General features: G+C 43.6%; 1 protein-coding gene across 5 annotated transcripts in view; it reads left to right on the top strand.

The window, feature by feature from the left end:
- The window catches only part of ATP10B (ATPase phospholipid transporting 10B (putative)), a 229,509-nt gene that overhangs the window by 129,348 nt on the left and 75,272 nt on the right, over window positions 1-24,889 (top strand). For 2 of the 5 annotated variants that reach the window (XM_045184997.2, XM_045184995.2), the window contains exons 4-5: window positions 15,532-15,826; window positions 16,822-17,016. In XM_045184997.2, the coding sequence (XP_045040932.2) occupies window positions 15,552-15,826; window positions 16,822-17,016 (470 nt within the window). In that variant the 5' untranslated portion in view covers window positions 15,532-15,551. The other 3 variants (XM_053926349.1, XM_045184996.2, XM_045184998.2) reach the window with 3 other exon arrangements.

Genomic DNA, 24,889 nt, shown 5'->3' with positions numbered 1-24,889 from the left:
CTGGGAGGAGTTATAGGACATTGCAGAACCTTTTCTCAAGGAGACAAGCAACTTCTTGACTGCCTTTTGTCACCGCTGTGAAAGGGGAAAAAATTCTAACCCTCCCAACAGCCCGAGGGACGTGCACTTAAGTCCAAACCAGGTCCTCCATGATCTGTTTGGTCTTCAGGAAGTCACTTAGCCTTTTGGGCCTGGGTCACTTCCTTGTGACATGGTAATTATAAAATCTACTTGCAGGGTGATGGTTAAGTTTTAGCAACAATCCACACAATAGCACCTGGCACACAGGACGGACCAAATCAATGGTGGCCACAGTTATTTTGTTTCTGACCGTGAAGATAAAGGTGTTTTTTATTAAACGTTTGGGATCACTTTCAAAACAACCTGGCTCTTTCTATATGGATCTCTGGAATGCCTCATACAATTCTAGGCCATCATTATAAATCCCTGTTTTCATTTGATAATTCATCTCAATTCAACTCAGCAGCTATTCAGCGAGCGTCAGGGGCAAAGTATACATGAATAATACATGGACTTTGCCCTCAAGATACTGAAGCTAATTTGGTATTTATTGTTCTGGGTGCTTGGTCCCAATTCAGAGGCCTTCACCAACCTCCATCCTACTGAGTTGACTTATTATTCATTTATGTGCTCATTTGTTTATGTAACAAACATTTAGGTTCCTGCTGTGTGCCAGCACTGTGGCAGGTCTTGAACCAGGCACAGTCTCTGTCCTCAAGGAGCTCTCTGGAGGGGAGGAGTGAGCAGACAGAGAGATGCAGGGCATGGGCGCTGAGCCCTGCTTAAATGTCCAAGAGAAGTGGCACTGGGGACAGCAGCGTGTGTACACTCTTCCTGGCCAGAATCCCACCTCGAGCCCTCACCGCCTCCTGCCCTGCAGAGGTGAGAGCAAGGATAATAAAGGGCTTAAGAAGTCCTTCATTCTTCAGCTATCAACCACTCTGAGTTCCTTGTCCCTGGCTTGCCTGCTCCTTCATCTCAGCCTGCCTCTGTGTGACCCGCCCAAACTGAGATCCCACTAAGCCCGTGGTAAACCCAGCCTGCTTTTCCATTCCAGACCCAGCATCTCACCTTATCCCTGGTTTTCAGATACACACCAGGGACCCTTCCTTTAGGAGGAGATGAAGCTGAGTGAGTGACTGGACCTGGGAAGAGCTCGTTAAAGTATCTCAGGACAGCAAGATAATTAGGAGCCCAGGTTCAGAGGTCAGGCAAGTGTGGGTTCCAATCTGGACTCTGCCTCTGTGAACTCTGGAACCTTAGGAAAGATATTCAACCTCTGCAAGCCCTATTTCCCCTTCTGAACTATGGACAGAACAGCAGCTCTTAGCTCCAGGGTTCTTAGGAAGATTAAATAAGTTAATGCTTGCAAAGACCTTAGCTTAGTGCTTGACATTTGATAAGCTCTCAGCCAATTTAGTCCTGTTAATGCAGGCACACTCCAAAAATACCGCATTTTGGAACAAACTGTCTCAAGTTCAGTGAGGGCTTCAGCTTTCAGCAGGAGAGGCAGTTTGGGAGGGATCTAGACTTTCTCCTACAAGAGGGAAAAGTGGGAAGGAGGAGTGCACTACACACAAGGAGAGAACTAGAAACCCCAAAAGACACACCAGGCCTTACCTTCTACCCAACTTACCAAATTTTAACATCATGTCATTTTTTTTTTAAGTTAATGTCAAAGTTTATTGTAGTATCTCCCTCTCTTAATCCCCCTCCTTCCCTCCTTCTCCAGAATAACTATTGCCCTAAATTGGGTGTTAATAATTCCCATGCATGTCTTTATACCATAATAAGTATATATAGATCCATAAATAATAAGTGGTATGATTTTAAACCTTATACAAATGGTATTTATGACAGAAGTTCCTAGCTACCTACTCAATATTACTTTTCTTCACGGAGCATGTAGTTTATTCTGGGCAACAAAGTACCCAACTAAAGGATTATGTTTCCCACCTTCTCTTGCAGCTGGAGGGCCAGCTGTGGGCAGGGCTTCTTAGATGACCCCATCGAGGGTCTCAGTGGGCAGGTGTACCTTTTGCTCTTCCTCCCCTTCTTCTTCTTCCTACGTAGAATGTGAGTGCAGGGGATGAAGCTCCAACAGCCCCCGGGTTCATAACCCCACCTTGAGGTTGGCACAGGGGTAAGGATGCCAGAGCAGTAAGGCCTGAGTCTCTCATGGCCTTGGGGTCTCATTGTCATTTTTGTTTGTATCAAATGTAGCTGAACCTAACCCTGAATAATAATCATACTGTATATGATCTCCCAAATTGAAATTTTTGCTCAGCATTGTGCTTTTATTGCTTGGTAACCATTCTGTTTATTTTATGAGGCAGGTATAGTGTTTAAATCACCAATTCTAGCCCTGGCTGGTATGGTTCACTGGATTGAGTTCTGGACTGTGAACTGAAAGGTCGCTAGTTCAATTCCCGGTCACGGCACATGCCTGGGCTTCAGGCCAGGTGCCTGGTTGGGGGCATGAGAGAAGCAAGCAATTGATGTTTCTCTCCTTCTCTTCTCCTCTCTCTAAAATTAAATAAATAGAATCTTTTAAAAAATAAATAAATCACCAGTTCTAGAATTAGACTGGATTATCCATAGCCCAACTCTGCTATGAAACCTTGGGTAATGAACTTCTCTGTACCTTAGATGACTCATGTATAAAATGGGGATGATAATAGTGCCCCCATTACAAGATGGTCAGGAGAATTAAATGAGCTAATATTCACATGCAAAATGCTTAGAATAGTCCCCATGGGAAAATAATGACCAAGCCTACAGAGACTTTTCACTATCATTTCAAGGGCCATATGATATTTCACTTTATAAATGTTACAATTTAGTTTTCCATTTTAATGTTTGGTGGGTATTTAAGGTCTTTCCGGTTTCTAACTTTTAGGAAATGATGCGTTGAACATGTCTGCACACGTCTCCCGGTGCCCACGGGTGCACGTTCCCCCCAGGTGCCCACCTAGGAGGAGAAGTGGCGGGTCTAAGGGCAGGCGCACTTGCAGCCTGGCGTGATGAAGCTAAACTGCGGTCCAAAGTGGTCCCAACACTTTGGATAAGAAAGTGCCCATGGCGTCTCATCTTTGTCAAATCCCAATGAAATTAAACTTCTCATTTTTCCCCCCAATCTGATGGTGTAGCCAGGTGTTGCCCTGCTCTTGTTTTCATTTGCATTTCTCTGATTACTAGTGAAGCTGGAGATAATTTCACGTCGTTTAGAGCCACTTGGATTCCCTCTTCTGTCAACAATCTGTTCCTGTCATTTCTTATTTTCCTGCTAGGGTTTTTGTCTTTTCCTCTTTGAATTTGTACTAACTCTTCCCCCCTACCACCACCAGGAGGGGGGTCTTTCATACACCTGGAATTTGTTGTTGTATGTGTGACGTAGAATGTAGGTGTTGTTATACAAGTTAACGATGACCTCCACACTGTTGATTGAGTAGTCTCTCTGTCCACACTGATTTGTAAAGCCACATCTGTCGTGTATAAAGCCACCCCATGTGTGGCATGAGTCTGTTGCCTGCCTCTCTGGTGTGTAGCCTTTGCCTATTTGCTATCCCGGTGCCAACACACACTGATTCTCAGTCCCTAGGGCGTCTTCGATCCGTGAGTTAATTCAGAGACCTTGGTTTGTTGGCATCATGCAGATAAAGCAAATCGTAGTTAGGGCGGATCTCCCCTGTTCTGGCAGCTCTTCCAACACTACGTAGGATAAGTCTCAGTGCGGCAGGAGCAAGCGCAGCAAAAGGGAGAAATAGAATACACTCAAACTCACCCTTTGCCTCTCTTTTCAGTACCTACCCTGTGGTGTTTCAGACTCCAAAACCCTGCCCACAATCTGCCGCTGTCACAGTCTGCTGTACACAATGCTGTCCGCAATGGTCCCTCTCCCCGTATTGCTGGACAGCAAAGCCATTTGTCTTCCTAATGGTCCAAAGGTCCGAAGGAAAGGTGTCTTGAGGGGCTATGTATAGACTGGATAATTATAAAGCTCTTGTGATAGAAACCATCACATGGAGATATAAAACACCACCAAATCTCCACATGTACAACTGTAAGAAGATTGAGAAAATTGGAAATAAATTATCCCCCCACCAGATGGGGTGTTATCTCCTTGGCGCTTTCATGAAAAGACAGAATGAAGTGCTAGGGGGTGGGAGGGAGCGCGAGTGTAGCTATCCACAAGTGTTAATTTGTTTTTATTTCCATTTCCTATGTCAGAATAAGAAGCCAAACAAAGCAATGTCCCTGTGCAGAAATACGCTTGCTTGTGGTTTAATGGGTCTTATAACAACTAGGAACGCTTTCAGGGTCTCAGATGAAGGTTAGGGTTGGCTGTCAGGGAGAGCCCGGAGTTCCAGCCTTGAAAGCCAGACCTCTGTGCCCCATCCCATGCCAGCTCAGGGGCCCTACCACAGTGGGAGAGCGAGGAGCAGTGTGGGTCCCAACAGAAGATCACTTAGTATGCTTCAGAAAAGAATAAAGGGGTGATAAAGCAAATGAACGAACCTGTTAGAGCAACAGCAACTTCAGGGGAATGAGTATGCAACCCCCCAACAAGGCCCGTCCACCAAAGGACGCTCGCACAGAGTGTAGTTACATTCCAGTGTGTATTGCTTTTTCTTTGATCCGGCGTTCCTCTACAGAGGCAGCTACTGACCCCAACAAAACCGCAGTCATGGGTCAGGGTACCCGATGATAAGAAACCTTTCCACTTGTTTCCTGAGCTGCCCTGAAAGCATGTGGCTATGAAAGGAGGGCCGCCAGCAGCAGCGGCCCCAGACTGGTTACAAACAGGGGCTTTCGTCAAATCAGTACGTATCTAGTCAATGGCAGGACCGGGTTTCTCCCTGTCAGAAAAGGGGGTTATAAATACAGAAAAGGAAAAAACAAACAAGTCTTTGACTCAAGGTGCCGATGATCAAGCATCATTGTGGCATTGAGGTCAGGTTCTGTACTTTTCTCTGACTCAAAATTCTTTGTAATTTAAGAAACTTTTTTTAAATGTCCAGGCGAGATCCAAATGGGGTCTGTAGTTTGCATTGCACTGGTGTTAATTTCTTATTTTGACAAATGTATCCTGTTTCTATAAGATTAGGAGATTCTCTTGGTTGTAGAAACTGTATACTATCTTTGCGACGTTTTGGTAAACCTAAAATTATTCTGAAATCAAAAGTATATTTTTAAACAAATCAAGCAGGGCCATCACAGACATAAAAGATACAGGAGTGAGCATTCGCAGCTCACACTGAAACAGAAAAACCGAAAGTCGAGCTGCCTGGGCTTTGCATTTGGAAACTGGTGTTAACTCCACCACTGCATTTCTTGCTGACCTTAAGCAAGTCACCTAGTCTCTCTTCATTTTATTATTTCAGAGAAAAAAGAGCAATCGGCTTGATGTTTCAAAATATAGAGAAATTCAGAATTATCCACAGTCATACCAAATAGGAAAATTCCGTCTAAGCAAATTTACTTCTGCAGCTCTTCTGGTTAACGGGACAATTGCAGTTCCAGCATATGCAAATACCAAGTCATGTCTAAGAAAACAGGAAACTAGAGGGTCAGACAGAAAGATGGTGTACTGGAAGTAAAGATGTGCATGATACAATACTGAAATCATGTGAGTTTTGACTTTGGCACTGCACCCTGAGTATGCAGGGAGAGCCTTTGCTGACAGGCGTGAGAGCACGCTGTTCCGAGTGCTTTGTTCAGAAACCCTCCTGAACAGAGTTAAGGACATGTCAACCTGTGTCGTGGGAAGGGAGTTTCAGAGATACTTCCCCAGTAATTTACGTCTCTCAAAAATCCAGTCATTCCGAGTCACTGAGACCTAAGGAGTCAGAAATCAAAAGCCATGGGTTTTGTTTTATGCTTCGTAACAGATGTCAGCTATAAACAAAATTAATTTCAAGTTTCTGATGTTAGGAGAGGCAGGCATTAAAAAAAGTTCTGGGAGCAGATTCTGAGTGAAATTGTGCCGTGCCCTTGTTATTCAAAAGGATGAATGTTATTTATATTGACTTTATTTACTATGCCACCTTGATTGTTTTGTTCAATATATTTTTATTACACTCTCAGAACTATAATAAAACTTTTTTTTATACTTTCCTTGCTCACAAGGAAAGGGAACTTCTATTGGTTCTCAAGAATCTTAGCCACAGATTCCTCTGAATTGAGGAACTGAGGAGCAGAGTGATGAGGAGCAAAGTTGGGAGGAGGGGGACAAACTATGAAACCTTTCAAGTAATTGAAGCAAGAGTGGAAGTGGCCGGGACCGGTGTGGTGGCAAGGGGCTCAGAGAAGGGCAGAGGAACTGACAGACACGTCTGAGTTACAATCAGCGGGGCTTGGTGATACACTGTGTACATTGGAGGAAAGGAACCAAAAGTTTGGGCCACTGAAAGGGTGGCACTGCCATTCCAGGGGACAGGAAAGAGGGGGCCAGAGCAGATGTAGGGATGAAGACAGTCCATTTGGAGGCAAACTGAGACTGACATTCCTAAAACACATCCAGATGGTGATGTCCAACAGACAGTCAGATCTTTGTTGAAATTCCTCTCTACTTTGGGAATAGAAGTTTGGAACATACAGAGACCGTTTGAAAACCTTGGTGTTTATATATAATCTAATAAAGAGAAGAAAGAATGAAGATGGGAGGATTCAGTTATTTCTTTGGAAATATGAGAATGCTTAGCCCAACGTGTGTATGAGAGAGTAACTCAACCAAAACAGATGAATGAAAAAGGCCACATTTCTGAAAAGAGAAAAGACCCGGCCACTTAGCTAAGATCATGTACATTGTAGGGACCGGCTGTCATATGGGGAGGATTTAATCCACCTTCTGCAAGGTCCCCCATCAGAGTCACTTATCCTCTGGAATTCAGAAAAGTCAGGATGAGAATCAAACCCAAAGACAAGGAACATGGGCCTTAGTGATTAGCTGGTCCAACTGCCTCACTTTACAGGGGAGGGAACTAAGGCCCAGAAAGAGTAACCAACCTGCCCATAGTCATGTTGCTTGTTGGTGGGACGTGTAAACCAGGTGTCAGCTTGGCTTGCCCTGACCTTTAAACTCCAGCTGAAATCAACTTGACCCCCAGCCCATATGTCATGGAAAACCCTATGCCACCCCTTGCCCCTGCCCCCAACTTCTGTGAATTCCTGTGGGACTTACGTTTCTTCCAGTCATCTCTGGTTTGATTTCCAGCATTTGCTTTGGTTCTCCTTCTCCACTCTCTTGTGGCTCCTCTTTCACTTTCTCCTCTTGGCACTGAGCCAAGGACGAGGACAAGTCCTTGATTTCTAGACCTCTACTCCCCCAGTCAAATGATACCATTCATACAAGGCCACTCTGTGTTGTAAAGTTTTACTAACAATTTTAAAGTAACACGGAGGGATATTACATTATAATGTCATATGTATTTTAAGTGAATAATCAACCTTTTAACAAATAAAAGTCTTCTACAATAGAATATTATTCAGCCATAAAAAAGAAGGGAATCTTGCCATTTGTAACAACATGGATCCATCTGGGGGTCATGTTGCTAAGTGAAATGTCAGACAGAGAAAGACAAATATGAAATGGTCTCACTTATAAGTCTAAAAAAAAAGCTCATAAGTACAGAAAACAGATTGGTGGTTACAAGAGGTGAGGGGAGGAGTGGCTGAAATGGGTAAAGATAGTCAAAAGGTACAAACTTCCACTTAGAAAATAATTAAGTCATGGGGATGACTAATAATACTATAGATGACTATGGTATGATGACTGTAGTTAATAATGCTATATCATATATTTGAAAGTTGCTAAGAGAGTAGATCTTGAAAATTCTCATCACAAGAAAAAAAAATTTCTGTGTGGTGATGAACATTAATAAGACTTATTGTGATGATCATTTTGTAGTACATACAAATATTGAATCATTGTTCTATACCTGAAATTAATATGACGTGATATGTCAACTCCGTCTCAACTTTTTAAAAAAAATTCTCTGCCTTCTTCTGAAAACACACACACCAACCTGCTACCATCTTAATTTCCATTTCTCAAGCTCTTGCCAGCTCCTTGTCCCTCTCCCTTCCCTCTCCATTTTCCTCTTCCCATACATCTCGATCCCTTGCCTTTCATCCCAAAGGTTGATCAGGGTATATTCCCTCCTTAAGAAAACTCTGGAGGGAGATGCTAAAATGTCAGTTTTTCCCACCCCACTTCACAAATCTGGCCCTACATTCTTTGCACTAAACCAAGTGCCTAGTCCATTTGACTTTGAGAAAGCTCCTCCCAAATTTCTCAGGCTGTCCCACCTCAGCCTTTCCTGGGTGGATCAGCCAGCTCCTCTCTCTCACAGCCGTGCAGGGGCTTTGAGGGAGCTGGAGCTCATCAATGTGCACTATTGTCTTGTGATCGCGTTCAGCCCTGCAGACTTGGCACAACTCTCTTCACCCTTCAGCTCAGCACTGATTTATTCTGTTTCTGCGAGCAATTTGTTCACTTTTAATTAGACCCAACTTAATTATTTTGTCGGTAAAATAAACCAAAACAATCTATAAGACAGCATTTAAGTGAAGTCACATTTCTGCCTGGAGGGATATAAGAAATGAAATTACGCATTTCATTTTGCCTGCCTCTTACCAAACAAACCCAGAAGATCGCTCACATTGTCTTTTTGTTTCCCGAGATCTTTTGCCTTTCTTTAGGAAGGTACCTGGGAAACCAGCCTTGGATTACAGGGAAGAAAATGGGAAGAGGTCGTTTTCAATGGAGAGCATTTATGTGAGTGCATAAGTCAGTGACTCTCCAGGTTTGTTCTTTGGCAACCTCTACATAGAATGACCTGGGAGCTAGTTAAAGGGGCCTATTTCCCGCCCCATGCCCAGAGTTTCTGATTCACGGGGTCTGAGTCAGAGGTAGATTTTATACAAAGGCAGTCACAAAGAGCATTAACAAGAGAACTGAGTCCTGACCAGTGTGGCTCAGCTGGTCGGGCATGTGCCTAGGTTGTGCGTTGGGTCCTCGGTGGGGGCGTGTGCAAGAGGCAGCTAACTGATGTTTCTCCCCCTCCCTTGCATTTTCTCTAAAAGAGAGAGAGCGAGCTGACGTGATCTTACTTACGCTGTGGGGAAATAACTGGCTGCCGTGCGAAGACTGCATTGGAAAGGGAGCCAGGGAGGAGGCAGGAACCAGTGAGAAGTCTAGTGCAGTAGTCCAAGACAAGGGATGGCAGTACCTGTGGATTAGATTGAAAGCGGTAAATGCTGAGAAGCAGATGGGTTGAAAGGCTATTTAGAAAGCAAAATTGGATAGAACTTAAAAAATAGAATGGCTTCAGCAAGTAAAGGAGAAACCCAGAAGTGCCTAGGTCATTTGGGTAAATGGAGATGCTCTTCATTGACATGGGCACTACTGAAACCAAAGTGGATTTTGGACAGAATCCAAGAGCTTCTGAAACGTTAAAGTTAAGCTGCCTAGAAAAGTGGAGATGGCAAGTTTGTACTGTAGTGTGTAATTCCATCCAAAGCTCATGAGAGAGGTCTGAGCTCCAAATCCACCGAACGGGAGGTCTTGCTGGTAACCGGCGATGCCCTAAACGCTGATGAATGGGGAGTAATGAAACACAACAAAGCCGACTACAGAAACATCTTCATGTCTGCTTAAAAAATAGTTGTCCTTGGAAATCTGTTGGAGTGAGGCTCTTAGGGTTGAGGAGCAAAGAGAAAAATCAATCAGGGACAAAATGCATTCGCTCAAAAAGTAGAGAGAGAAGCCAAGTGTGGCGTGTTGATGATGTGTGAGTTTTGTCAAGACTTACCCTTTTCTCATTCCTTTCCTAGGAAGGATTTCGTTTGTTGGGTATTTTCATTATCGTCTACAGAACTGAACCCTTTGGTTCATTTTATTTAAGGTGATTGCTGTTTCTTTCCCATTCTCCCCTCCCCATTCACACTCCTCTTCACAACTGCCCACCTCCAAAGGCAACAATCCCCACCTCACCCCATGCAAGGGCCTAGATACATTTCTTATTCAATATGTTTTCCTCTCTAGAGGAAGTCAGCATCTGGCATCCTAATTATCGGACAGGTTTTGTTCATCTGTGAATGAGGCAGATCACAGCTCTTTCTCTTCCCATCAGGAAGGACAGAGCACTTTCTGGTGCTTAAGAGACTGGCTGCACACGCAGGTCTGTGTAGACTCCGGTAGCTGAGAACCAGGTGAATGGGGGCTTGGAAGTTCAGCCGTCTCCATGGCCTCTAGACTATCAAAACTTCACTGTTTTGATAGTAATAAGATCTCTCCCATGACCCTCCCTTCCCACAAAGGCCTCACTCAACTTTCCTGCACAGGTCCCAGAACTGGAAACCTTAGTAAGGGGATTTCAAACTGATTTTTATATTCTGGCCTGCAACCAAATATATATCTTGAATCTCTACTGCCACTAATTTAATAATATATTGTGAAGATAAAACGAAAAAAGGAAATGTTACCATATCAATTATGTTGACATATCTTAGGTTCAAAACATTAAAATGGTGACGGGGGGGCACATCTTGGATTCTCATAAATATAGGTTTTCATTAAAGGAAGCAGGAAGAAATGACAGATTCTGGAGAGGAATTGTTCTGTTCTCCTCACTTTATTTCTTCATCTGTAAAATAGGTATGTGTAAAATGGGCACAAAATTTCGTAAAGTGGTAGCCATTTCTTCCAGAAAATCTAATCAAAATATGTGGAAAAGGTGAAATGAATACGCAATTGATGATGCTTGTTTGAGTGCCAGTCTTCCCTTGATCTAGCAGACTGCTGATGGAGCAGGTAGGAATCCGGTTCACTGGGTTTTTATTTAATTCAGGGTTGATAAAAACCCTTTGTCACTATTGTTTTGACACACCTGTAGGAAACAAAAACTTGCTCAACACATTAGCAGCCTTTTACGCGTTAGAAGGTAAGCCTCAAATAATGAAAATGACGGATGCTCTCTGAGCAATTGGTGAGGTTTCCGAGCCTGGTCCTCAGAACAGCAAATAGAGATACAGCAGGTCTATTACAAGGTTGTAATAATAGGCCAACAGTTTTTATTTTAATAAAAAATAAGTCCTGTTAGTACCCATAGGGAAAAAAGACTAGTGTGTCAAGTCCCTTAATTGTGGATATCAATGCTTTAGAACAAAGCCAAAGTTGATATTTTAGCTTTTAAAAAGTAAGTTGACAAAATATATTGCATTTAATGAAATAAATGATAGTCAGATAGGGCAAAAATTAGAAAAAGGGGATTCAAGAATGATTGCAATTTGAGCAAAACTGATATAACTGATTGATTTACTACTTCAGATTGTTTCTTCTAAGGTGCTTATTTGTTAACTAAGTGTCTAACAAGAAATCTTTTTTCTTTTTTTTGCATTTGAGATTTACATATTTTATCCTCAAGATAGAATGATTTAAAAACCCCCGTGGTAAAAACCAAACTTTTTAAGATTCTAATTCATTCTAATATCAGAATAGTGTACTACTTATCAAGAATCCAAGTGTAGATTAAATTTTATAGGTTTTTCCCCCCATAGTCCTGATTAACTGATATACTTTTTAGAGAACTGTATATGAAGAGAAAAAAATTTTTGAGTAACCACTTATTCCTGCTTTCTAGCCCTGCTTGAGTCTTCTTTCATTTTTAAAGTTGACATGTTTACTCTGGCCACAGGAAGCTTGCAGATGTGACTTCTTCCTGGGATGTTCACTTACTTCCAGACACACATATACACACACAACACATATATACTGTATGTCAAACACACAACACAGACAGATACACACATGTGCACACATAGAAGGCCATCCAGTTACCTCTCCCTTATCCCCTGACCTCAGCTCAAGCCCCACCTCTTCAGGGACAAGGTCACGCCCCTCTGTAAAGCAAGCACATTGCACCCCATTCTCCTCTGTGGCACTTATCCTGGTTGGTGAATATACATTTATTTCTATGGGCATGTATTTAAAAATATCTCAGCCTCACTAGAGTGCAGGCTCCAGGAAGAGAGGGGTAAATGTGTAGGTTTTACTCACCAGCTGTTAAATGAAGGTTCTTTCAATAGCTACTTGTTGATTCAATGACTGATGGGTTCATTGACCCCTAGGAGTGAAAATGGAATTTGCTAATGATGGGGTTTATTAAGATTCATTAAAATGAAAAAGAAAGGGCCCTAGCTGGTATGGTACTTTGTGTTGAGTGCCAGCCTGTGAACCAAAAAGTCACCAGTTCGATTCCCAGTCATGGCACCTGCCTGGGTAGCACGCCAGGTCCCTGATTGGGGGCATGCGAGAGGCAACCAATCGATGTATCTCTCACACATTGATGTTTCTTGCCCTCTCTTTCTCATTCCCTTCCCCTCTCTCTAAAAAAATAAATAGTTTTTTTAAAAAAGAAAAAGAAAGGAACTGAGGTTGATTGGAAAGCAGGATGAAGTTTAGAAGTGAGAACAGGATTTATCAGAAATCTATAATTAACCCACTATGTTCGGCTAATGGTCCACCAGGTAGGAATGTCCCCCCCAGCCACCATCTAGGGGACGTTCTGCACAAGGAAAATGATGTTGGTGCTGGAGAGGGTTACCGCTTCAAGCCAGAGTCAGCTGAGTGTGAAGGAGCAAGACTGGAGTTTACTGTTAGTGGTAAGTGCCACTGCAAAAAGTATGCGGAGGAAGACTTTACAACTGGGAGGGGCTGGGAGTGTCTCCAGGCATGCCCTTCCCTTCCCGAAAGCAGTAACAAACCACACCTCAGATAAAGGGTTACACAATCCCCTGGGTTTCCTTTTCTACTTTTGGAAAGCAGTAATTTATTTGGGGGAAAGTAGGAGCGTGGACTAAGAAGCTGCCTTCCTGTCGCTGCTCTTGGCCCCGGTGGCCTGTTCTTTTGCACTTGGGCCAGAGCAGCTCTGATCTGCTCACTTCCCTGCGTAGCACTCTTCGCGATTCCTCCTGCTCACAGTTTAGGCAACAGCCTTCACAGGCTGCCTGGCCCTGGTGTGTCTCTCTAGCCTGAGCCTTTGCCACTCTGTGTCCCCAAATTCTGTGTACTCCAGCGGAACACTCCTATGAACTGTCTCTTCCTAGAAACAGTGCCACCTGGAACAACCTTCCACCACTGCCCTCCCTAGCTAATTCATGTGCATTTCTTCGGGTGACTGAAAATAAATATTCCTTTTTCCAGGAAGTCTTCCTGACTCTGCTTCCTTGTGGTACGTGTGTCTGTGTGGGTACACACACACATATATATACACACAAACACACACATACAAATATATACCTTATTTTCTGAACCATTGGGATGTCTTGCTTCTTTACCCATGCCCACTTGAGCGTGGATTTCCTAGGAACGAGAACATTTTCTTGTATAACCACCATATAATTATTAAAATCAAGAAATTCAATATTATTAAAATACCATTTCCGAGTCTGCTTTTATATTCAAATCTTGCCCATTGTCCAATAATGTCCTTATACCCATTCTTATCTCGGCCTAGTTCAGGGTCCAGCCCAGTATCACACATTACATGTAGTTCTCATCTCTTTTTACTCTTTGTAAATCAGCAATGGTCCTCTGCCCTTCTTTGACCTTTGACATTTGAAAAACATAAGCTAGCTATTTTGTAGACTAGCCCCAATTTGCACTTTTTCAGTGTTTCCTCCCGACTGCCACAGAGGTGGTGCCCTGCCCCTCTCAGTACACCATCCATCAGGAGGCATAAGGTGTCAAGTTACCCCAGTCCTGAGGGGGTTTGCTTTGATCTTTGGCGTAAGGTGGTAACTGCCAGGTTTCTCCACTACAAAGTGATTCTTTTCACCATTGTAATTACAATAATTGGGGGGAAGATACTTTGAAACTATGGAAATGTCCCATCAAACTCTCATCCACTCGTCTGGCATCCACTTTATATCTGCTTTATTTTTAAGGAAGCTTATTGTACGTTGTTAACAAAGAATATGGTTATGATAAATGGGCTTTTTAAACCACCCACCTAAAATACCTGCATCTCCCATATCAACCCAACTTCTTTATCTATGAAGATCTTACCACCTACAATTATGAGAAGTCCCATATGTATGGCACCAGCCAAGGCAATATAGCTCATTTGCATTTCAACTCTATTCATGAATTATCTTTTCATTTCCTTTTCTTTTACAATAAAAAAGAATCCATAAAAGTGACATATTTTTTATAATGAGAAAGAAGATATATAATATTATTTCTGGCTTGTCAAATGTCATAATACTGCTTTTGGTCACATTATGATGGGCACCTGTAATTGCATTTATTTCTTCATGCTTGCTGCAAGGACTCACTTAAGACTCTGAATAGCTTCTTACAGCCTTGGAGTCTGTGGATGGAAAATCATTTGGACTGATTAAAGTCATGAGGAGAATTATGATAAGGGTCAGATCACATGGGCACCAGGACGGGAAAATATTACCATTTAAACTAGAAGTGGGACTTTTTCTCCTTAAGTGAATCATATTTACAATGACAGAAGGGGTAGCTCATTGTATGATTAATAATAGCTGACATCCACTCATTCATTTATTCAAAAGAAAATCATCTTGCGAGCCTACAAGGTAAGGAGCACCACTACATACAACTTGTAACTATGAAAGATATCTTTGAATAATATCCTTCTGGGTCTTCAGGCATGCTTTGGCTAAAGGGAACCTTGAGGACTTGGTTATAGCTTTCATTGAAAGAGCTCAGAAGCTGAAATACCCTGCATAAAGCATCACTCGTCCACCATCTAGAGAAATCATCTGCTTGACAAGAGCTCAGTTTCAGAAACCCCCAAATAGAGTGGAGAGAAAGGAAGGACTCTCCCACCCTCAGCTCCAGACAACCAAGTGAGAAAAAGCCAGCTGGTGTTCTGGAACCCCACACAGCACATCCCAGTCACCTCAGGCCCTAATGTCCTAGAAAAGAACCTTCTCTTCTGCCCCACCTTATCACTTTCATTTGATATTCTAGCCACAAATGGGGTTCTCCAAAATACCATCAGTATCAGAAAATTTTAGAGCTGGAGAAAACCTAAAAAATAAATACCTTTCCCTTTAAGACATGTCTCAACATACTTCTATGTACTGTTCAATTTGTTCCTCACAAAAAGCTCGTGCAGAAACTGAAGACCAGCCAGATGAAGGGACAGATCAACGCTAGCAATGAACCAGAGCTAGAATTCTGACCCCTGGGGTCATAGCCCATCAGGCTGGTGGCCATAACTATGTCATCAGAACCCCACCCCCTTAAATGCTTTTGTGGCACTTGTCCCTGTATTAGTTGTGTATCATTTATATGATTATTTGCTCAATGTCTCTCACCCTAGGACAAACATGGACGATGGGTATTGAACTTACTTTCCTCACGTTGTGTCCCAGAATCTTCTTGGGTGGATGAGTGGGCAAAGGGATGAGCCGATACACCACGTACATGTATTTCTTCTGACCACGGTGATTCCTTGTGTGTGTTTCCAGACCGTAGCTTGCCGTGGGAAATGGCCCTCTCGGTGGACTCGTCCTGGCACCGGTGGCAGTGGCGATTCAGAGATGACCACCTCCAGCATCCATCGGAAGCCACACCACTGCTGTCCCCAGAAAAGGGGAGGCAGGGCTACAACCTGACACAGCAGCGGGTCGTGTTCCCCAACAATGACACATTCCACCGGGACTGGGCAAAGGTCTCCAGGAGATACTCTGGCAACAGGATCTGCACAACCAAGTACACACTCCTCACCTTCCTGCCCCGGAATCTCCTGGAGCAGTTTCACAGGTACACACGCCCTTGGCTGAGCAAACTCACTGTAACCAAGTATCTGCCACTCAGAGAATCTCAGAGTTGTGCACTATGGGCCCCTTTTTCATTAGTATCCAAATGCACGTACATTGAGAAGCCCTGTCATTCATTCAATAAATAGGTATAAACATTCTACTGTGTGTTAGGCCGTGTATTGAGTTCTGAAAACACATGAGGAAAAAAAAAAAAGAGTATCCTGAGTATATTATCCGGTGAAAGAGACATTCATTTTACAAATTAATATAAATAGATGTAAAATTGTAACCCAGATAGATATTTTCAAGGAGAGAGATAAGGTGCTATTGGAGCAAGAGGGAAGTCTGGTCTAGTTAAGAAAGACAGGGAAGACTTCCAGGAGGAACTGATGACTGAAGTATAATCAGAAAGAAGAGAATGCGTTAACTAGGTGAAAAAAGGCAGAGAGAAGTCAGGGAAGGGAGCCAGGAAAATGTTTCTACAGGTAGATCTTCATGTACAAAAAGCACTGTGGCAAGGAGGAGCAAGATGCACCTGGAAAACTTGAAAATGCAAGCCACTCTTTCAGGAAAATATATGCAAAATTGCCTTTTAATTATAAAGCAAAACATGCACTTAGATATCAGTCTAAATTTTGTACTTATTATTATAAAATACCATTTATTGAGCAACTACCCTGCTCCCGAACCTTCTGTTGTATACATGAACATGACCCATGTACTCTCCCTGAGAGCCCTTTAAAGTAGGCAACACTATTGCCATTTTACACAAGACAGAGCATGCTCAGAAAGGTCACACAACAACTGTTCAGTCAACAGTAGGAACCCAGTTTGGATCTACATAGACTTGGCTTCAAAACCCTTCCCGTGATGTACAAGCTGATGCTGAAAAAGAATGTCATTGGAGTTGGAGAAGGGCCGAGAGCAGGGAAGGAATAGTGTAGAGAGTGTATTTTTCTTCACGATGCTCACTCACACCTTGCTTGCCCCTTGCAGGTGGGCTAACCTCTACTTCCTGCTCCTGGTGATTCTGAACTGGATGCCCGCCATGGAGGTTTTCCACAGGGAAATCACCATGTTACCACTGGCCACCGTGCTGTTCATCATCATGGTCAAGGACGGCGTGGAGGACTTCAAGAGATACCGCTTTGATAGAAAGATAAACTGCTCCCACATCCAAATATATGAAAGGTAAGGGGAATCATTCTTCCATGTTCTCTCTTGCAAATCAATTATGCAAATTCATCAGCACTTCCAAAAGACTGGTCTCTCTTCTCACGTATTTTCTTAAGTTCACATAATTCAGTGACTCTTAAACAGGGCAGTGTTTCCCTGCAGGGGACATTTGACAGTGTCTGGAGACATTTTGTTGCCACTTTGGGAAGGAGGCTGCTGCTGGTATCTATCTAATGGGCAAAGGCCAAGGATGATGCTAAATAAACATCTTATAATACATGGGACAGCCTCCTCACAGCAAACAGTTATCATCCCACCCAAATGTCAATAGTGCTGAGACTTAGAAACCTTAATTTAACTTGTGTAAATACTCACATAATCAAACACGAGGATGTTATATTATTAAGAGTAGGACTAAGAAGTCTAGCGTTGACTGGGTCATCTCAGGAGACCAAGTTTAGGAGAAGATCCTTGGAGGGTGACCGGCAATGTCTCCCAGCAAGAAAATGAGTACCATTTTTCAAGCCTCTTGATTAAAAATCTTTGCTTTTAGAACTTAACCAGGTAGGTTTTAGGACCCAGAGTTGGCACACCTGTTCCCAGCTGCTGAGGGTGGAAAAGAAAGATACCTGTGGGTGACGTCCGCATTCCAGAAGGTGGAGTCTCAGCAGGTAGGAGGAAGTGGCCTGGCAAGTGCACACCTGTTCTTCGCAAACTCTCCTTGTTAGATTTCTCCCCCGGTGTTTGCACACTGGCTTCTTCTTTTTTTTTTTTTTTAATTTGCCTTTAAAAAGGAAAGAGAAGTTTCCAGCAGAGAAGGGAGGTAAAAGATGTCAGGGACATGACTTGCTGGTGGCTGAGCAATGGAACAGAACAGGGAAAAAACCTCTTCTACGTGGAACTCACAAGCGATCCTATGAGAATTAAAGAGACGGGATTGAGCAGAGATGAGAAAGGAAGGGAAGAGAAGGCAGAAGAAGAAAGAAGACAAGAAACGAGTGGTGGTCTCCAGCCTGCCCTTTGAAGGATGGTCCCACAAAGAGAACCCCAACAGGCACTACCGTGGGAATCAGATTAAGACCAGCAAGTACACCGTGCTGTCCTTCCTGCCCAAGAATATCTTTGAGCAGCTGCACCGGTTTGCCAACATCTATTTTGTGGGCATTGCCATTCTGAATTTTGTCCCCGTGGTCAATGCTTTCCAGCCTGAGGTGAACCTGATACCAATCTGTATCATCCTGGGGGTCACTGCCATCAAGGATGCCTGGGAAGACCTCCGGAGGTACAAATCCGATAAGGTGATCAATAACAGAGAATGCTTCATCTATAGCAGGTAACGCGAAACACTTCGGCTCGCCTTGCGGGCCCAGCTCTGCTCTGTCTGTGGGTGCTACCCCTGCAGCTGCTGTGCAGAGAAGGGGTGAGGAGGGAGAGAACATTATTTTACCTCAGTGAAGCTGCTCAGCTCTTCACAGTGAAGACTATGGTCTGAAACCAGAAAACAGAAAACAAAATAATAGAGGCTTGACTCAGGTATTTATTAAAATTAGGAGGTCTTTCTTATATGACATTCTCTTTGCTATTTCAAACGTGTTTAGTGTTTAAGAATCTTGCATAAATGCTCACGTATCCTATGTGTGGACATGAGCATGTTGGAGCGGGTCTGGACACCCTCCAGGGCCAGAGGCGTCGCTGTTTGTTGGGGGAGCTACTAGCAGAGAGTTGTATTAGGAGAAGCAGCATCAGAGACTCGACGCCTGGATTAAACGCTGTCTTCTGTCACTAGAGAAGTGTGTGACTTCAGGCAACTCACTTAATCTCTCTCAGCCTCATTTCGTCATTCATAAAATCGGAACACTTCCTGGGGTGGTCATGATAATTGCACAAGATAATCCTTGGAAAGCACTTAGCACGATGCCTAATACACAATAAACGCTCGATACGTAAGCTGTGATGGCTTTATTTTTAGAGTGTAAAACTCCTATTAGCTCCGCCATCAAGCCTGTCCTTCAGCTTCCTCTCTGCCATTTTCCCAACCAAAGCAAAAGCTGCACACCACCGGTCTTGCCACATTATTTGTTATTTTATATGTGTCATTGCTTTACAAAGGTTCCATTGAGCACTTGACCAGGCTCGGTTGTTAGGGAAAGGACACGCTCTTGGTCAGGAAGGGAAGAAAGTAGAGTTATCGTGTGTCTTAACTCTGTGCCGGCTCGCGTGGGCTGGAAGGAAGCAAGGCTCACGGACAGGCTGCCTGACTGAGTGCTCTCTGGGTCAGCAGCAGGTGCTTAGATGACGGACTCAACAGCAAGTGAGGGCGTGACGTCTTGGGGAATCAGGAAAACGTCTGTCTCGTTCAAGGAGAACTGTCTCTCTCACGTTTTCCCTCTGACTTTGTCAACTGTAATTCAGCCCACGTTCTGCAGTGGCTCTGGTCATTCTTGCTTCGGGGTGTGTGCTGCAGCTGTACGAGCAGGGACGGCATCCTTCTCAGGAAGGGTCCTCTTCCTCGTGGAAGGGAAGGCAACCCGTTTGGAGTTGGCTGGAGAGAGGGTTGCTGAGCCAAACTCCGTTTGGAAAGTGGTCACCAGGGAAGCTTCTCATGCAGGTGACTCGTTTGTCTCCAGGTCACCCCAGGAAAGGCTCCATATTCTCTGTCAGCTTCAGATGAGCTTCAGGCCTCCATGCAGGCAGGGCCACACCTGCGTCTAAGAAACTGAATCACAAGGCTTTAGTTTGGGTTTGTGGTGGTGGTTTTCTCAGCTTGGCCTAATTGTCTTGAATGTTGGCACAACCTGGCGCGGAGATTTAGTCATTGCTCACCTGCGAATAAGGAACGATAAAGAGAGAACTAACTGTGGGGGTTGGACGCCTTTCTTTGAAGAGACTGGTTTTGTAGAAAGCATAGCTTTTCTCCTGTCACCTATCCACCAGTCACTTTTTGTTTCTACCTTTCTTTTTCTTTCTTTCTTTCTTTCTTCCTTTCTTTCTTTCTCTTTCTTTCTTTCTTTCTTTCTTTCTTTCTTTCTTTCTTTCTTTCTTTCTTTCTTTCTTCCTTTCTTTCTTCCTTTCTTTCTTCCTTCCTTTCTTTCTTCCTTTCTTCCTTCCTTTCTTCCTTCCTTCCTTCCTTCCTTCCTTCCTTTCTTCCTTCCTTCCTTCCTTCCTTCCTTCCTTCCTTCTTTCCTTCCTTCCTTCCTTCCTTTCTTTTTCTTTCCCTCCCTCTCTCTCTCCCTCTCTCCCTCTCTCCCTCTCTCTCTCTCTTTTTCCTTCCTTCCTTCCTTCCTTTCTTCCCTCCTTCCCTCCCGCCCTTCAGAGAAGCTAATGAGCCAGGAAGCTGGTTCCTGGGGAGGAACACCTGAGGACCTCAGCTAGCCTGGTCCTGTTCTCCCTGCTCTGCCAGAATTCCTCTGTCCAAAGCCTCCCAGAATAATGGGCCTGTTCTTTGGGATAATGTCAGGGTTGATCAGACCACAGGCTGGCCTGTGCAGGGTACTGGCCCGATGGAGGCTGGGCTGCTGCAGTTCTTTCCTCAAAATAACTTCCAGGACAGCAAAAAACCAAGGTGGTAACAATCCTAGCAAGAAGAGACATTAGTCCACAGGCTCACTGGCAGAGAGAGGCATTCAGGATTTTATGGCAAAGTATATTTAGTGGAAAAATAGGGACAAAGGGATGTCTCTGAAAAAAAGACATCCGTGGCAAATATATACATATGCTGGTCCTCCTGCCCCATGGTCCATGAAGGACTAAGAAAAAAATACCCAGTAAAAAAACCTATTCATCATTGATTCACTCACTGTTGCTGCAAACTTACCGAACTTTGGAGATATTTGTTAATATTTACTACTTTTTCCAGGATAGCCAAATAATTGCCTACAGGGACTGGAAGGCAATTGAACAAAATAGACTGGATATAAGCAGGAAAGCCATATTTGTGTGTGTGTACTTATACATGGCAACTGACACTTGGCATCAGTGACAGGATGCAGTAGAGAGTAGTGGGGACTATGGCGGGGCGGGGGAGAGGGTGGGCAGGGCATGCGTTCGTCTCAGGAGGCAGAGATGGCCGCTCAGCTATAGCTGGTTACCATGTGGACATACAGGATGGGGCAAAAGTAGGTTTATAGTTGTGAGTACAAAAAACAAAGTTCATTCTTGTATCCTTTATTAATGACTGTGTTATTTTCCATACAAACAACTATAACCTTTGCCCCATGCAGTATAGGCCCAGTGTTGCTGGATTGCCTGAGTTTTATTAGAGGAGCTGGAATTAATAATTTTATTTGAAATAACCTGCTTTTTAAATGTTGGTAATTGATTGATTTTTTTTCACATACTTCAGACCTATTTTATTTGACATAAATTTATGTTGCCTGTGAGGTCCCTACTTTGCAATCTTTGCTTTATGGTACCCTAGGAATCTGGAGTCTCTGCAAAAGAATAATTAGATTCTTCTTTTGAGATTTATCTTCGTGGAGGGAACCTCTTAACCCCTTTGGGCAGAGAGGGGGTGTGGTGTAGAAGTGAGAATGCAGGTCTAGGAGTCAGGAAGCCTATCCTCTCGGCCAAGATCTGCGGCTCACTGCGAATACAGTCGACTCTTGAACGACAGGGTTTGGGACTGCACAGAGATCCACATATAAATGGAACCACGCAGCTCAAACCTGTGTCGCTGATGTAACAGCTTAGAGAAGTCATTTAAATCTCTGGGTCTCAGTTTACACTTTTGTAAAACCTGGGAGCCAGACTAGATCTTGTGCTGGAGACGCACTGGGAAAGAACAGAACCCACAGCCAAATAAACTTGGGAAATGGTACAACAGTGCTCATTAACCTAATAAAAGTTCCAAGAGACCCTCAGTAAGTAGCTCAACCAACTGTGTTTAACTCAGTTGTGTCCGTTGAAATGTCTTCTGCTCAAAGCAGCAGAAAGCTCAACCCAAACGAGTTTAAAGAAAAAGAAACTTCTTGGTTTAAGTCACTACAAACATGCTGAGGTGGGCAGGTGATGAGGCATGGTTCAGTCTGCATCCTAGACCCAGCACTTAGCAGTCCTTTCCATTCAGTCCCCCTTTCTGTCATCTTTATCTTCAGGCAAGCTTTCCTCATGGTAATAAGATGGCTGCAGCAGCTCCAGCCTTCACATCTACATGCGATAATTCATAAAGGGAGAAAGAAAGGCACTCTAGAAGCACTCTTGGAAGGTCGAGTCCCTCCTCACACCTCAGTGACCATAGTGGGTCACATGCCTGTCCTTGAATGAATCCCTGTGAAGAGGAGATGGGATTGTGCTAAGTAGGTTATACCTGAGCCACAAACTTCCAAATGCAGTCTGCTCCCCTGAAAGCACATGAGCTATCCAGAGAAGATAAAAAACCCAGATGGAGAGAGAGAGATGTATATTTTCTGGCAGAAGGGTAAGTAGATGTTAGGCCACCTCCACGTTCTCAAAATTATCACCTTAAAAAATATTTGAACTTAGACTCTTTATAAGTTGTTTTCTACATGTTAACAGGTAGGAACACACACACTTTGGGACATTCTGTACTGTACATTCCTAAGGTCCTTCAAACTCTAGGGTGAATCAGTTCTATGAAAAGCCCCAGGATAGGAAGCCGGGAAATGCTAGATTGTTGTTATGTTGTTATGTTAGTTGTTATGTTCACTGATAGACACTCAGTGGCACTTCCTTTTGTCAAATATTGATGATACATAACAGGACGTCAGACAAAGAACACAAGATCTGAGAGGATCATTTTTTTCTGAGAAGCAACAGAATAGCTTGGATCTCAATCAGTAGCTCTATCCACTTTGTCTCTGATTCACACATCTGAGAAACTGATGTCCTTTTTTTAGGTTATTCTCATTTTTGTGCAATTGAATACTAGGGCCGTTCGCATTTTGCTCAACCTAATCCCATGCATCATCCAGCCTAGACGTGTTTAGACTGTGAGGGAATCTTTTCGCAAACACCAGAAGCCTTGTTAACAGACATACAATCCTGTTAGAGCATTTTCTTTTAATACAGCAACTGTGCTTGTGGTCTAAAGGTGACCCATTAATCAGATTTATGGAATGACTTCAAGGAGAGATTAGCTTCGGAATTGTATTAGCTCTGTTTCTCCCAGGGCTCAGTTTAATGAATCTAGAAAAAAATACCCAGCAAGAGATTTTTCTCATCCAGCTTAGTAAATTTTTATTTGTATTCAGAAAGCAGGCAATAAGGAAGAAAGAGTGGGAACCAGGAGAATTCAGGCCGATTTTTGTATTTTGTATATTGTCTCATAGCAAACGTGCTTAAAGGGCCAGGCACTCACTTATTCATCTGTGTAGCAAATACTAATTCAGGACCGAGTACGTTTGCACCGCCATGGGCCCTGTGTGCCCTCGAGGGGCTCTCAAGGGTCCAGGGCTCAGGAGGAATTTGTAAACAGCTACAGTGGCCCATGTGCTTTGTTAGCCCACATACAAAGGGTCACAGTCATGCAGGGGATATGATGACTCATCTGCATGTGAGAAACTTCAAGGCCAAGGGAAGCCCCAAGAGGTGACATTTCAGGAGGCATTGAAGGGTGAGCAGTGTTTAGCCACGCAGAGGGAGCACCTTCCAGCTCACAGCCTATTCACGTGTCATAAAGGTTGTGCGTGTGGCTTTATGCCGCTATATCCCAAGGAGCATGGTCAAAAAATGTCAGAAACTGAGAAGAATGATTTAGATGAGAAATTCTTAAATTCGAACTTTTACCAAGATTTGGGAACTGCCTTTTCTGAAAAGTCAGGCAGCTGCCACAACATAAAAATAACTGCAGGTGCTGCAGGCGAGGGGCCAGTCTTCTGACCGCGTGGCCCTGAGGACTGGTTTCCTGCTGGAAAAGAAAGGTGCCTGGCCTGCAGCCTGTTGCGTTGGCATAGCAGTTGCCTTCGGTGCCAGGGCCCCCATCAGAAAGCTGAGAATGAGGACACCAGAGGTCCTGATCCCGGTCTGTTGCTAATTAACCACACGACCTGAACAAAGCCGCTTGAGCAGTTGGGGCCCCACGTGTCTCATCTTCAAATGGTGATCAAAATCTCTCTACGGTACATTTTCTGAAAAGGGGTGTATGGTATATTTTATTAAAAGGTGTACAGAGGACATGCAAGAGGGCTTGAAAATAGCACAGCTGTAGAACTGAAGTGTGCTATGCAATGTGAACGGATGATGGGTAAGGCAGTCTCAACAATGACATTTAAAATGTGACATCTTACTGGATGCTTGGCATCAAGGCCTTTGGCATCAGACCGGGGATTATTGCAGAGCTTCCACTTATTAAATGTGTAGACATACGGAATTGCTTGATCCCTTGAGCCTCCATTTCAACATCTGTATAATGGGGACAATACTAGCACCTCTCTGGTGGCTTGAATGAGATAATCCCTATAAACCATTTAACGCAGTGTCTACACCATACCTATTAGCACTAGGTAATTTTTAAAAAAATTTTCTAGGCACTTCAACTCTAATTTTATCAGCGGCAGTCCCAGTCTGAGCCTTCAGCTCTCTTGCTACATTCCCCATATGTACAGGGAGGAATTGCTTATTTTATTAGGAAAAAGCCAGGACATTCACAGAGCCATGTTTACCAGTGCACAGGGTTCCAACATTCTAAAAACAAGAACCTGTGCTCTGCTCTCTCATTTCTCATCTATTCCAAGGACAGAATTTAAAACCAGAATTCAGGAAATCCCACTGGAGCCGGGATCTCTTCTCCTCCCAGGCCCCTGCCCTTTCCATACCACACCTGAGCACACCCACACCAAGATGTAGATTCAGGCAAGCGACGTGGGTGGCCTCATCCATCCCAGAGCCTAAGCCACTTTGTTCAGCCCAACTTCTAACGCAGAATGTGCAT

Source organism: Desmodus rotundus, chromosome 6 (genome assembly GCF_022682495.2).
Source record: "Desmodus rotundus isolate HL8 chromosome 6, HLdesRot8A.1, whole genome shotgun sequence".
In the NCBI taxonomy this organism is placed as follows: domain Eukaryota; kingdom Metazoa; phylum Chordata; class Mammalia; order Chiroptera; family Phyllostomidae; genus Desmodus; species Desmodus rotundus.
Note: the sequence above shows the minus strand (reverse complement) of the source record. Positions and strands in the feature narration are given on the sequence as shown.